General features: G+C 35.3%; 1 protein-coding gene across 1 annotated transcript; it reads right to left on the minus strand.

Moving 5' to 3' along the window:
• Nucleotides 1–542: 542 nt before the first annotated feature.
• LOC103961672 (NAC domain-containing protein 90) lies at nt 543–3,174 on the minus strand. Its single transcript, XM_009374248.2, is given in 5 exon segments — nt 543–1,251; nt 1,995–2,195; nt 2,197–2,336; nt 2,774–2,970; nt 3,026–3,174. Coding segments are annotated over 4 exon segments (843 nt in total). The 5' UTR covers nt 2,940–2,970; nt 3,026–3,174; the 3' UTR covers nt 543–915.
• Between the last annotated feature and the right edge of the window lie 12,877 nt (nt 3,175–16,051).

A 16,051-nucleotide genomic window follows, 5' to 3' on the forward strand; every position in this document is an offset into this window, starting at 1 on the left:
GTATGGGACATGCAAACTTGGGTGCCTTAGGCATGTGTTAACGGGATTAGAAGGGAGTGAGTACATTCATCCATCTCATCTGCCTATAGTAAACCAAGCTTGGTTGCTAGGATTTTGTTTGCTTAACTAACATAGTTGACTGGTGAGTTTGACTAGTCAATCTAGCATACATTAATTTATGATCGCATGATATTCCGTTTGGTACCATTTTGAAAAAGTTTGACACGTTGCTCAGTAGACAAAAGAGTAGTGATTTTTACACTCTTGTTTTCTCTTTCTTCGCACTTCGCCTCTTGTTTTTGTCCTTTGAATCTCTTTTAAATTAATCCATTCAAAGGTTAGAAAAAAATGGAGGAATGCATGGGAAAAAACTAGAAATGCAAAAATGATCGAACCAAAAAAAATTTGAACCAAACTTTTAATTGAAAAATATCAGTTTTGTGCAGTTGATATATAAAGTTAATAGTGAATTACTTGTATCAATTGGCCTGCAAATGACAACAATTCTCAAAAATTTAATTACCTACACACAACAATACAAGTGATAAATTCTAATATCACTTCTGCAAACTTTCAAGGCTATACAGAATTGTAGTCCAAGAAATTAACATACATACATATGAAAGCACAACAGATAAAGAACCCAATTGTTTGTTACAAGGGAAGCAAAACGGATCAAGATAGGTTAGGCTTGTGATCAGGACATGTCTAGTACAATAGCCCTTGAATTTGGTTTTTCTTCCCCAATTCCAGTACAAATTAACTCTACCTTAGAGTGATTAAACCTTACATAAGTACATATGAGTGATTATGATTCCACGCGCACTAGTTTATTTTCTTAGTAGCTAGACATTCTATTTAAGGATTTTATATAACGTGGTAATACCGTACTACTTAGTATTCCTTCCTAACCCCTTAAAGCAACAAATGTATCAATTGATCCAAATCCCAAATAGCTTCATTATTATCGGCCATAGGCAAAGTCCCACTTTGTTCTGGTTGAGAGGATTGAGAGCCATGGCCTCCTGAGGATGAACTTGGTGAGCTTGAGTTTGTTCTCCCTTCCATATTCTGAGGGTTCCTATTCGACGTTGTCAAACCTTTATCCAGATGATCTGCAGCCTGAGCAGGAGCTGCTTGAATGTTTAAGTTAGGGTTTCTTGTGATCTCAATCCCTGAAGGTCGCCTGTCAAATGCCCTAAGGCATTTCGATTTCTTGTATACTCGGCATAAGCTGAATTCTTGCCTTAACTGCATACATACATGCCAACATATATCAACATAATAATTAATATGAATTATGAAGTATTGTTAATTAAATTGGTTTAGATGCTAATTAACAGCACTGAAAACTCAATGCCGTAAGCCATCAAAGAAGTCGCTTAAAAACTGTGTGGCCTTGTGATGCCAGTAAAATGTTCCGTCTTTGTTGGTGTCGTTCTACAAACTAACTAAATGTCCTCTTGTGTGCCCAATATATTTATATGCTTTTTGAATATATATATATGGTGCAACTTGCAGCTGATGGACAAAGTCATTCACTTGTAATGATGCGGGAGGCAGACCTTGAAGAAAACAAGTTCCTATGTCATTAAAATACACAGTCCTTATTATTCCAATGCATTATAGTGGTCTTCAAATTGTTTTCTTCAAGTTCATATGTCATTTAAATGTCCTCTTGTCATTAAAATACGCAGCTGATGGACTAAACCACACTTAACAAGTTCCTATGTCATTAAAATACACAGCCTTATTATTCCAATGCATTATAGTGGTCTTCAAATTGTTTTCTTCAAAGTCTACCTCCCGCATGATGTAATCTCTCAAGTATTATACATATACACAAACACATAAACATCAGACAATAAATGTAGATTTTCGTCAAACTATGTCGTCAGAAAACCTAGATCATTGTGTTGCAAATAATTGAATTTGTGAATTAAAAAAAAAACGATGTTAAGTTTGAGCTAAGAAATTAATTAGTACGTACGTACCGTGGGAGTAGGAGGAGTACTAGGGTTTGATGAGGAGGCGGTCATTGATGGTTGATTATTATCATCTGCAGGAATTGCAATGGCTTTGTATTCATTCATCTTCCACTCCGTTTTCTTTCCATGGGGAGCTCTGCCAGTATAGAAAACCATGGTTCTTTTGAGGCCGATGGCACGATAGTTACTGGAATTGGAAGAGTAAACATGTGCTTGGAGATCCTGTTGCTTTCCAATACCCAGTTGTTGTGAGTCGTCTCGGTCTCCCTCCTCGAGCTTCACATTCTTGTCTTGGGATGAAAAAGAACCACTGCTCTGGATCTCCATGGATCGCCTCTCCGGCAGCCTCTGTTTAATTAGTAACCATAATTAATTAAAGTACATGTAAAGTATATTCCCAACTATAAAATACAATAGTTGAAGCACTGCATATGCGTGTATAAATAAGTGCTTTCATAAAATTGCATCTTAAGCGTAGCTAGCTTCATATGTCACGTTTTTCTTGGTCTATCTATTGTCCCAAAAGAGGGAAAATCTGATTGAGACATGCATATTGGCCTCATAATGTTAAGTATGCATCATATGGATTAAAATTATCAAATGTATATTCAGTACACTAAAACCAACATTTTCCTAGAGTTAAGCAAGCCAGAAGCTAGCATAAATCCAACAATTAAAGAGGGAGGGAGGAAGAGGGAGGGAGGGAGGGAAGGAGGGAGGGAGTTAGGGAGGGAAGGGGAGGGAGAGAGAGAGAGAGAGAGAGAGAGAGAGAGAGGTTGAATTACGTGGGAGTTCCCATGGATTAAACTCGTAAATGTAGACAACGGGTATGATTCGATCCACAACTCGGTTCAAGTCCTCACTCCTCCCATCAAGTTTGTTCTGCAGGTAAAACGAAATCAGCTCTTCCTCTGTTGGAGAGAATCTAAATCCAGGTGGTAAATCCTCCATTGCATCTGTCTCTCGATCTCCCTCTCTCTACCCTAACCTTAATAACACTAGCTACTACCAGCTACCCAAACAAATAGGAATAGCACAAAGCTAGTAGCTAGTTCAAGTTTCTATGTGGTACTAATTTGATGTTTTTCAGTTACGTAGGTTTCAAACATTATATATATAGCAGATGATTATGGAATGGCCTGTGTTAGCGAAATGATCGAGCAAAAAGTATGCCGAGTGAAAGGAGAAAGGAAAGACAAATTTTTTAGTTAATTGCTTGGAAATTTCCACGCGCTTGTGGACGAAGAAAACCCTTGTCCCTCCTCATCTTGACTTTCTTGGAATCAGTCAATATGCATGTATATGGCATGTCCTTGTGCGACAGTCTCTGGGGTCTTTACACTGCACCCGCTGTTATACTATTTGCGTTTATCCTTTTTAATTCTTCTCAAGACGATTAGCATAAATTAATCCTTAGACCATTTTTAAATCGTGTACTGAGATAAGGCATGGAAGAAAGCATCAGAGATAAGGCACCATAGTCCAAACTAGCCGTTTTCAATACAAATACAAAGGATGAGGAGAAAACTTAGATGGTGTCAAAACATGATGCTCTCGTACCATCATAATTTAGTTGATTTGAACCACTATGAATTCCGTCTATACAAGGGAGATGGATAGTTTGAACCCAAGATGCAATGAGTTGACGAAAAAGAACCTAACCACGAGGCAATTCATCACTTGTACATTATGCTGTTTTAACTTATATATTATGAACTCACATTAATGCGAATTAAATAACATATATGTGACTCATACATACATAAAAGAAATTTACTTGTACGTAGGATAAGATGAGCATGCTTTCTGTTTTACTCATCAAAACTATAGTCTAACTTTTTAGATATTGGATCAATACAATATTGTTTTTGGATTTGCATAATACTGAACATTGCATTTTAAATGATTCTGTATAATTGTAGGAGAAAATTACTGCATATTAATATAAAGTAATTAGAGCAACATTTCAAGAGCCCTCTTGATTAGTTGAGCTGGGAGAGATTTAATTGGTTGGAGAGGGAGGGAAAATCTACACAAATACGGCTAGGTATGAAATTTCCAATGTTCCAACCAATCACTCGTCTAGGGTAACAGAGTTTGGCCGAATGATTTTTATTTACATGCATGAATAATTAAAACAATGATGTCACATTCATTTCAGCATTGCTATCAGGAAAAAAGATATTATTGTGAATATATATATTGAAGAAAAAAAGTAAAGATACAATAAATTAGAAGGGATATGAAGCCAAACCCTAACAAGAAATAGAAAATTATTACAAAAAAAAAAAATCAATTAAGAGAACTTCTAAGAGAAATGAAAATTTGGGAGCTCTAAAAGATTATGAGCAAAAGTTGCAATTGGGACATGAATCCCACCAAGATATCCCAACATATGATCAACACACAGTTTGCCAAACATTTTGTCACCTAATTTTTTTCGCAATAAATGGGATAAAACCGGAACATATATGGCAGAGAGGATAGTGCAACAATTTATCCCATCAACCGATACACACCAGAGCACCTGAAAAAGAATGGAGAGAGTAGAGAGATGGAAAGTTGAAATGTGAAGGCACAGTGTGTAAAGCTGATCGTGTGAAGCTTATTTATTATAAGTTTTTCTTTTTTTTTTGAATAAACTATCGTTGTGTGCTTTAAATTTTACGTAATTAAATGAGAGGAATACGACTTTTTGTAGTCTTCTAAATTCTAAAGCACAAATTTGAATTTGTTTTCCAAGTGTCATTTTCCATGTTTAATAACGATATAGTCATGTAAAACACAACATAATTTCCAAAGATTTGACAAAAAAATTCTACGTCGAGAAAGATTAGTCTCGTCACTATTGATTAGTTTCTGATAAAAATATTTTCCTCGGCGTAGAATTTTTTTATCAAAAAGTACATCGGCCTAGACTTCACATTGGTCCTATATCGATTCATCGACAACCTAGCGAGAAAGGAATTGGCAAAATTCTAATCCGACGAATTTCCTACTTTTACTGCTAACACGTTCCTTGCTAAAGAGGTCTTTTGTTGTGTGATCGATACAAAGAACCTAGCGCAATGGCCCCTGGTGGTGCAACAAGCAGCAATTCGACCTGGCAGTGGTGGTCTAGTGGCAGTGGATGGCCTAACTCTTGGGTAAGTCATGGAAATTACGTACCAAGTTATCTCTTACCATACGTGTATGTTATTTTTCGTTTAACTCTCTAATTCTTATACAAAACAATGAGATCTATTATCATTTTTGCCTAACCCCTAGCGACCATTTTTGCATTGGACAGTTTCTTGGTTTGTGCCGGACAAAAGAAGGAAAACAATTAATCCTACATCTACGATCGATCAGTACCAGCTTTGAAGCCTTTAATTACCACTCAATCAACACGAAGTGTAAACTTCTTTATTAATCAACACGATCGAGGAATAAGACATTCTCTAAACTCAAGCACAAATGGTATCTGATTTGAAGGCAATTAAATAAACATAATGAGTAAACCGCTCATTTCAATGAGTGCAACATGAGTATATTTTATTCGGTGACATTAACGGTATAAGGCAAATAACAAACATAATGAATAAATGATTTTCAGCTACCTCACCGACATTACAAATCTGTGGCAAAGATTCGGGCTCATGCTTAAGATGATACCAATTGAGTCGTGGCCCCCCAAATATTAGATCGAGTCTGAGTTTGAATTTTCAATCGTAAAAGAAGGTTAGAGAGATTATATAAAAATCTGTTCGGTTTCTGAGAAAGACTAAAGTCAATTAGTCATAAACAGTCTAAAGTTGCAGACTAATGACAATCACATGCGATTTCACGCGCAATGGGATAAAACTTTACTGTTTCTTGGTGACCACGCTGAAATGTCTTCAGAACCTGGACAAAACTTAACTGTCCAATAGTTCATGCATAGCATGGTTTTACTTGTTACTTGGAGCAAATCATCTTCTGTTTACAGTCCAACAAAACATACCAACTAGTACTGTAGCTTCTTCCTTGATCCTTTACATTTATTTGTAGATATTATTATTAATCATGTGGTTGTCCTCTTAGGATTATTAGGTAATATCTTACTCAGTTCAGTAAATAAGGAAGCTTAGTCTCCGAGTCTCCAAGTAACTCTAATTCTATATAATTAAGTTAATGTGAAAGAAAACACACACTAACTTCTTCCAATTTCTTGATAAACATTTTAGGTCCAGCATGATCCACCACTAATATCATCGGCATTTTTCCAACTTAACCACCTATTACCAAGTGTTAGATTTATATCACAAAGTATCTCGATAATATTATGAGTAAAATCTTTCATGTATTTATTGTATGTTACTTTGTTATATACCCAATGTGGAACCCAACATTTTTCATTCCTCTGTGTTTAAACAACCGAACTAGCCCTTTTTCCTCCTTTACCAAAAGAGGGAAAAGGAAGAAAAATATTTTCCATGAATCCTTTGTTAGTTTGTTTCTCCAATATTGTCTTTCAGACTTTCAATCATTCAAACAATCGAAATCTCATAAAAATGAAAAATTAAGACCGCAATAACGCAGAAGCTTTTCAAAATTTGACCTCGGAAGAGAATAAAGAAACGCGCATATAGAAATGTTTGGAAGATACGAAGCTTTGAACTGACAAAAGATACGAAGGGCTGCTTTCCTTACAGTGGCAAGTGGCGCCATCAGGTCCCCACTCCTTCCTCTGCCGACTTTGGGCAACAAGTTTTAGTCATGACATGCAAATACGTGAAGATGTATATTTCTGCCTAATATTACAAATGTGGCTAGCTAGGCAAATTAAGTTTAATATATAACGACCTCACATGAATTGATAAGTGAAGCAATGATAACTTGACATGCCACATAAAGTGGTTTATAATTATGATTTAAAAAGATGATTTTTTAGCATTTTATATTTATTATACATACGAAATTACGAATAAATAATTTATAAGTATTTTAAAGATGTTCTTTAATCATGTTATATCTATGACAAATTGGCAATGCTAATTAACTTTTTTTTTATGAAGTAAAAAAGGGAAGGAATTTGGTTTAGCTTGATCAATAAATAATCTCATATTTCAGTATAAATTGATAGACTTCCACTTTCTAGTGTAAGTCGACTGAAACAATTATTCTCTTCAACTAAGGTAATAAAAACGGATTTTGTCTCCAACTAAAGTCAGGATGCCTTTCTAATATTTCTCTTTATTAACATCTTCTTTTTGTTAGGGTCTTTATTTACATCTCCTTAAAAGCATAAAATATTGATTGATTTAACCCTAATTAATATTGAAGTCATTTTCACAATCTCCTTTTCTCTCTCAGCCTTTTTTTTTTTTTTGAATAAACGATATTATCTATACTAAAAAGGTGAGGGAGTGAGTTAAGCCTCACAATGAGCTAGTAATAATGTGGTTCAAATTTGCCTTTGGTGAGAATCGAACCCAAGACCTCTTACTTACTAATGAAGAGGAATACCCCTAGACCGTAGTACTAAGCAGCCTCTGTCATGTTTTCTTTAGACTTAATAAACTAATAGAGAAGACAAACAAAGGGGGGAGTGCATAAGATAGAAACCTTAAGGGAGGAGTGTTGTGAGGATGTGAAGAAATATGGTCCTATAATAAAAAGGTGAGAAACCCTATAAGTAGACCTACAAACGGATCGGGTCATCTGAACCCAACCCGTTAAGCTTAATAAGTCAACCGTTTCACTTGTTAACAATTTTTTTTTTTTAACATTTTGCATTCCAATACAAATTACACATCTTTTACCCAAAATTACAAACATTAACAAACAGCCTAACATCTTTTATATATATATATATATATGTGTGTGTGTGTGTATATATGTATATGTATATGTATATGTATCAAACTACAATCTTCCAAATCAACTAATAAATAAAACTCCATAAGGGTTTTACAAAATGTGAAGCATAGCTATACGCCATGGGGCAATCAAACACCCAAAAATCTTCCAAATCAACTAATTAATAAAACTCCATTAGGGTTTTCCAAATCAACTAATTAACTAACAGTCTAACATCTTATGTCGTATTCAACATCACCAAGATGTACTGCCCAATTACATCGCTACTTCAAGGAAGAATTTGCAAATCGAACACCCAAAAATCTGCAATATACCCACCAAACACAATTAAACTCAACCCAGTACAACAAATTCAAATAAACAAAGATGCTGGAAGTAGTGAATTCATAGGCAAACAAACAGGTTTTCACTTTATTGTGGAAAATACATACCATGCTTAATCAAGATTAATACTATTGGAGCATTGTCCCGAGTTTTCATTAAAACTCATGTAAAAAATTTCTTCAGTGAGTTCTTCCAAGTCAGCACCCTATTTCTCTAAAGCTAAACATAAAAGGAAACAAAGGAAAACAATTATAATCTATTATGTAAGAAAAAAAAATTACAAAGTAGTATAAAATTGATCTCCTTTGCCAAAAAGCCAGTCTCTAGTATATAGCAAGGCTTGAACGGTTTTAGGCAACAAAGAACTTCAATATTGATCAAGAACCCTACCACTAATACTAAATGCTGATTCTGAGGCAATAGTTGAGATGAGAATTGTTAACACATCAGAAGCCATACGAGAAAGTATAGGATAACGAAATTGCTCCAGTTTCCACCATGAAAGAATATCCAACTCTTGTTTTCTATCAAGTCTCTTTTCTTCAAGATATAGATGTAATTCAATTTTTTCATTTGAAGTTGACCCATCTTGGTAAATATAATCAAATTCCTACATATAAAAACAAAATAGAAACAATGACGTCAACGAACAATATAAAGATGCATATTAAAAATATAAAAACAGGAATAACAAATATGAATACTACCTCAAAAGGTTTGTCTCCAACGTTTATTTGAGTAGGAGTTTGATTGAGTGGGTTGGATACAAGAAGATGAGAGAACTTGTCCATGTAATGACCAAATAGTGCAAACAATGTACCACTAACATCCTTCAACTCTCTAGAATCCTTACCATAAAGTTTGTCATAACCCCACTCTACAAATTCCAATTTATAGCGAGGATCAAGAATCACTACAACAGCAAGAATCAAACTATACTCTGACCAATATTTTTCAAACTTTAAATTCATATAACTCCCCATCCGTCTCATGAAATCATCACAATCTTCCATAGCATCTTGAATACAATAATGGACTTTGAACACTTTTGTGAAAAACAAGTTTGATGTAGGGTAATTTGTTCCAGAAAATAAGCAAGTAACTTCATAAAAATACCCCAAGAAATTGGAAATCTTCTCTATTTTATCCCACTCTTCCAATGAAGGACATGAACTAAAATTAGAATCAACAAGTGCCAAATTGAGAAAAGCACGACGATAGAAAATAGCACTATCCAGTTTTGTATATGTTGAATTTCATCTAGTAGGCACGTCTTGTCTCAACCCTCTTTTACTACTTGCCAATCCTACTTGTGCAACGCAAGCAAAAAACTTATTTTTTCTCGCTTCTAAACACTTTATATATTTGATGCACTCACGAACTTTCGTCACTGATCCATCAATTTCCTTTAGTCCATCTTGGACTATCAAGTTTAGGATATGAGCACAGCAACAAACATGGAAAAACTTTCCATCCATTAATAGAAAACCTCTAAAATTTAATTGTTTTGTTCAATAGCTTAACGGAACAATCATTTGCAGAGGCATTATCCAAAGTAATGGAAAACAATTTCTTTTCAATCCCCCACTCAACTAATAAGGCCTTAAGTTTTTCAGACAAAGCAACCCCAGTATGTGGAGGAGGCATATGACAAAAATTTAAAATTCTTTTGTGCATTTTCCATTCTTTGTCAACAAAGTGAGCTGTGAGTGTGAGATATCCATCAGTTGCAGCAAAAGACCATAGATTTGATGTGAAACAAATTCTTCCCTCAATTGCATTTAACCAATCTCGAAGTCTTATCTTTTCATCTTCAGACATCCTCAACACATGTTTCTTAACGGTATTTCTACTGTAAAATCCTACATGACCCAGGGGAGTGATCCTTATATGTATATTCTCATCCCTACCTAGCATAAGGCTTTTTGGGAGCTCAATGGCTTCGGGTTCCATGGGAACTTCGAAGTTAAACGAGTAGCGCGCGAGAGCATTCCCATAATGGGTGACCCACTGGGAAGTTCTTGTGTGAATTCCTAGAAACAAAATCGTAAGGGCGTGGTTGGGGCCTAAAGCGAACAATATCGTGCTAAGGTAGTGGAGCGGGCCCAGGATGTGGTGGAACCCGAGCCGGGATGTGACATCTACAAGGCAATTTGATATCAGGAGATATGTATTTAAACAAAGTTCTAATGCCCTCATATTCAACAAACCTAAAATGAAAATCATGCTTAACTATAGCCTCAATTAATAGCTCACAAAAACTAATATGGTTAAACTGAGGAGAATGCAGTCCAACTTGAGATTTCTTTATATCAATGGGATGTTTTTTACTACACGAATTCATATGATTCAATAGGTTTTTCGTCCCACAATTACTATTACATACGTAAACTATCCCACAGTTTTTACACTTCGCATGTTGTTTATTATCAAGACCAACAGGCAATTCTTCAAACAAAGTCCAAACCCATGATCTCTTTTGATGTATCTTACCTACTCATATACCTTTAGCCTTTCTCTTTGAAGGACTTGGTGCACTTGTTGTACCTGGCGTTTCACTTAGATTGATTGTTAATATTTCCATAGCCTCAGTGTTCTCTTCATCAATATCCAGTTGCGCTAACCATAAACATAAGATGCATCAGATGCCAAGGAAGTTGAGACAACCGAAAGCAATGACTACTATGACTTAATGCAATCCAAATTAGAAATCGAAATGTACCCAGAATTCCCAAAAATCAAAAGAACTAATCTTTCTAAACTACATTGTAACCATCTACCAAATCCTAGTAGTCCAATTTCACACAATCCCATTTCAGAAAACAATCGAAACCCCATAATTTTGCAAACAATTCCAACCCTAAATTCATTCCAAGCATCAAACCCATGAAGCAATTTTAATTTTGAACACCCACAAAAAAAAAGACAACGAAAGCAGCATGAAACAAAACCCCAAATTGATGACATAGGTAAGCATTAATTTCATTCCAAATTCCAATCAATAAAAATCCACACTTTTAGAAGAACCCAGAAACAAAAACATAAGAAATCGGATCCAAAACAACAAAAGAGAAGATTACCAGGAGCAATCTTGAGGATGGACAAAAGAGAAGTTGCAAGAAGATGATGAGGGAGATAACAGGAGGTCCGGAGCTAGAAGGCAAGGACCGAAGGAGCACGGTGTGCGTGAGAGTGGAGATGGACTGAGGTCAGAGGGTTTTCTATTAAGACTATTGAAATTACACAAAAGTCCTTAATAAACGGGTAATTAACGGGTTTCGTGGGTTCACCCAAAATGACCCGTTATTTAACGGGTTGATCGGTTAACCATCTGACCCGTTTATCACCTACCCGAAACCTAATTTTAATGGGTCGGATCGGGTTGGGTTAACAGGTCGGGTTGAAAATGCCAGGTCTACCTATAAGGACTTATAGGTACATTTGTTGCACTAGATTATCTCGAACTAGATTAGCTTCAGGGACTAAGCTAGATTGACTTGGCTTGGACTAAGCAAGATAAGAATAGTGAAGTGTTTGGTGCAATGCTAGTGCAGTGCCGGACTGCTAAAGCCATCAACTATAATATTTTCTTATTGAGAAAAAGGGGAGGGGAGGGTGCAACGGCAAGATCATATTCTTGTTGGTCAGTGAAATCAAAGGACTTAAGCTACTGAAATAGCTCTAATGCAAACGACCCTTAAACAAAAAGCTTAAAAATACTGACTATAAACTATGCATTCGGTGCAACATACTAGCTTGAAACAAAGATTTTGATTAATTAACACATAAAAGTTTCATCATATCAAACTATATTCAGCAAAGAAACAATTTTTGCAATCCAAAATGACCAGACCACTCTCAGATTTGAGCTAAACAATCTCATCTTATCATTAGAATTATCAAAAACCAAACATTACCTACTAAAAATAAATCAAAACAAATTTAAACCCTTCTAAGTTAGATAAACAAAAATTACAAACGAAAAAAAAAAAAGTGAAGAAATTGAGCTGACCAGTGAAATCCCATTTGGATCCTTATTAGCTCACCCATCGCCATGATAGCCCTTTTGGGCTTCCAAAGACCCGAGCCCGGCCGACCCAAGACTCTTCTTGAGCTGGAGCTCGACGATTTAAGATCCAATGCCTTCTTCATCTTGTTGGCAGCTGTGAAAGTGAGCGATATCTGCAGCACGGGCGAGTTAGTAACAGATATTGTGGAATTCAAAGCCTTTCTTTGGATGTGCCGCAAACAACGACGAAGATCAAAGGTTTGAGTCATCAAGCTTCTCTTGCCGGGAGGATCATACCAATTTTCAGCGATTGTTGAAATTGAGCTCTCGCTTTGCAAAGCGAAGCAAGTATTAGCAGTCCTCTGTTTTTTGGGGGGGTCTCGCTAAAATTGTTTAACCCGAGTGCTAGTTGAGGCGAGTCCCTCATAATCTCATTAAGCTAGTCACTGCAGATAAAAAATACAGAACTACACTATCTCTTAATGTAGTCTGGTCCTGTGAAGCTTCGTGAAGACAAACAAACAAGGACATAAAGAGTTGGTTGGGTTACTCACTCCTCTTATTGCTAATAGCTTTGGGTGGACTCTCAACTTAATTCTTTCATTATGGTAGAACCTAACTATGTAAGCCAACAACCATAGGGGAATGGATGTGTGACGATGCGAAGAAATGTCCAATATAAAAAAAATAATAATAAGAACCTTGTAAAGGTTTGTAAGGAGTTGAGCAATTATTGTGTTGTCAATTGGTTTTAAAGTAGAACCTCAAGTTCTTTTATCGTATTAGAGTAGGTTGACTCAACTATGAAATCCATGGACCACACTATTCCATGTAATGAGTATAAGTACTTTTTACAAAACAGCTCCAAACAAGCCCTCAATTCATTTCTTACTCATGAATGCAACCATCACCAACACCTGTCAAATTCTTTGATGAGATTGTAGGTAGCGGAGAGAAACGTAACTTTCAACCGTTTTAATCCAAAGGAAACATCCAAAAATTTCTGCAATATTGTAGGGACTTAAAGGTCTCAAATCCAACTTCTTCGTAGAAGTTCAGGGTACTTTCATCAATATTCTTTCTTCAAAAAGATATCAAACATAAAAACTAGGGAGTCTTAACGAAACACTCCCGGTATTGTTCAATTCTAACAAAAAACCACATTTTTAACTTTCCCTGATACTATTCATTACACCTTTATTTGTCATTTTTCATTAAAACTAAAGTTTTTTTTGGACTTTTCATTAGTTTTCCTTAAAAACTATTGCAATATATATTGCAGAATATTGTACATAGTGCTCCCTCATTCTGTGCAAAAGAAGAAAAAAAGAAAAAGAAAAAAAAAACAACTCCAACAGCTGTAAGCGGTGTAGCCCTCACTATGAAGAGAAGCTAATTGGTGGTTCATTCACGGATTAGTTAGTTTTATTGTCTTGCGATTGTTACGGCAAATTGTTGTTGACTTGCTGTTTTAGCAATAATTAATGTGGCCTCGCTTGTTTCAGCCTTGCTTTGTGTGGGCACTCAATGTTGAAATTGTTGTTTCTATCGTTTTTGCGTCAAATTTGTAATGTCTGTTGTTCGTGTTTCTGGTAGTTGGTGGTAGTAGCCATGAGCGAGTTTATCTAATTAGTTGTGCAAATTTTTCTCCAAATCAAAGATTTGATCACTAGAGAATATCTGAATATGTATTCAGAATGACACATCTTGTATTGTTCTATTTTTATCAATACAATCACCCTATTATTGCTCTCAATAAAACAGATGTAATACAAATTAGTTTTTGACATATGCATGTGTACAAACTTTTCTTGGGGATCCTAGGGATACTGTGATCGTAACCGTTCATCGTACATCGTGCAGTCAGAAATCGTTAGGTACTATTTATATTTAATTTTAACTTTTAAATTTTGAAATGATTTATGACCGCACGATGTACGATAAACGATCACGATCACGAAATCCCAGGAAAAGGATTCGGCGAGGATCCTTGCCGTATCCTTTTCCATTTTCTTTTACCTGACTTCTCAATGAGACATTTATATTTATAAGCAAGAGAAAGAGAGATTTTTCAATATGTCCGGTATACAGTGCGATACGTCATTATACAAGTGGAGAAAAATTATTTTATTCAAGTGTTCATCCACTTGTATAACGATAAATAAATTACATATCCATGTTCCGATGGCGCACTGAAAAGTCTCTCTAAGAGAAGAAACGCGTGATCTGAAGAAAATGCCAATTTTAAACACTCGTGGCCCCATATGATTGCATGTTTAGGCGATAGATAATAGTTTGGTTTCTGAGAAACGACAGACACTTTATATTTGCAATTAGTCAATGCATGAGTCACAAAGTAGTCAACAAAAGAAGTCAACAAAAACTTATGATGTCAAACATATATTCTTTCCTCGTCTGCAATTTAAGGTTGCAAAATGCAGATATCAATTCACGCGCAATGACATAATCAAAGAAGGGAATGAATCGTTCCTAGCTTACCTGATTGATAGATCTTTGTACGACGCACATCACTTAAATGGGCTCTCGAAAGCAACAAAAGAGTGAAGTTTGAAAATAGGAAATCAAAAAATTCAAAAGGCTCAGATTAGATTCAATTTGTACTGGACATAGACCACGCTCAAATGTATTGAAAAAGATAGTTATGTAATTATGCTGTAAATCTGCAAATTGATTTTGTTTAGCTTTCACATGGTTTAATATCGATATGTTTCAAGTTTCAATTTTCAATTTTGGATATGTGCTATTTTGTGAACTTCTGCAATTCAAGGTCAATGAATTAATTTGATTAATTTGTGGAGAAAATTAGCGCATGGATGATGTGTGTATGTGTGTGTGTATAAATTAGATTTATATTTTATAAACATTATGTTAGTTCATTTTTAATATTAAATTAATTATAATTGTCATTGTTTGGTTGTTAGTGGAAAAGTAAGTTTATTTTTCATTATTCGTGGTTAGTGGGAAATTAAGATGGAATCTTTAGGAAAGGGATCCTTTCCGGATCTCATCCACCAAATCCACCAAATCAACAAATCTGGGTCCTTGAAATTTGATCCAATGGCTAAAAACAGGAGGCCCATTTAAAATTTAATATACCTTTAGCCGTTGGATCAAATTTTAAGGGCTCGGATTAGATGATTGAGTGGATTTGGTGGAAGGGATCTAGAGAGGATCCCTTTCCGAATCTTTAGCATTTCAACTTTTGTAACTCTTGTAACCTTTTTTCTTTGTTAATTTAATATTAAACATATAATTATTAGCATTTTTCCCATTATCTTTTTATTTATGATCCCACTACCAATTTCCTCACAACTACATTCTTTATTCCTCCATACTTTCTATCTTTTACTTATTGGCCAAAGAAGGGTATTCTTGTGGTGGAGCTTTGGACTCTTCTTTATTTGTATCCTGGACGAGACAAGTCAAGAGATATACTGATGCACCAGTTCTTGAACTTTTGTCAAACCACAGTGGGCTTCAATCTCCTTAAAGAGAGCGAGATATCTGCACCTCAGCCTAATTGTCTACATGCTTCTTAGAAGAATATTACAATTTTCTTGTAATTTTCCCAACATGTTACAAACGTGTTCGTTTTCTTGAAATTTTGACAAAATTTACATATTTTCCTTGAATTGCAAGAACTAGTAAATTGTTAAATAATGTTAAAAGCTTACATGAATTTGACAAAAATAAATTACTACCTATAAATAAATAATTTCGTTACTAATTGTAATATCCCACATCGCCCAGGGGAATGGATCATGTAAGCCTTATATGTATATTCTCATCTCTACCTAGCACGAGGCCTTTTGGGAGCTCACTGGCTTCGAATTCCGTAGGAACTCCGAAGTTAAGCGAGTTTGCGCAA

The sequence above is a fragment of a genome, unplaced genomic scaffold (assembly GCF_019419815.1).
Source record: "Pyrus x bretschneideri cultivar Hongxiangsu unplaced genomic scaffold, Pyrus_bretschneideri_v1 Contig47, whole genome shotgun sequence".
In the NCBI taxonomy this organism is placed as follows: Eukaryota; Viridiplantae; Streptophyta; class Magnoliopsida; order Rosales; family Rosaceae; genus Pyrus; species Pyrus x bretschneideri.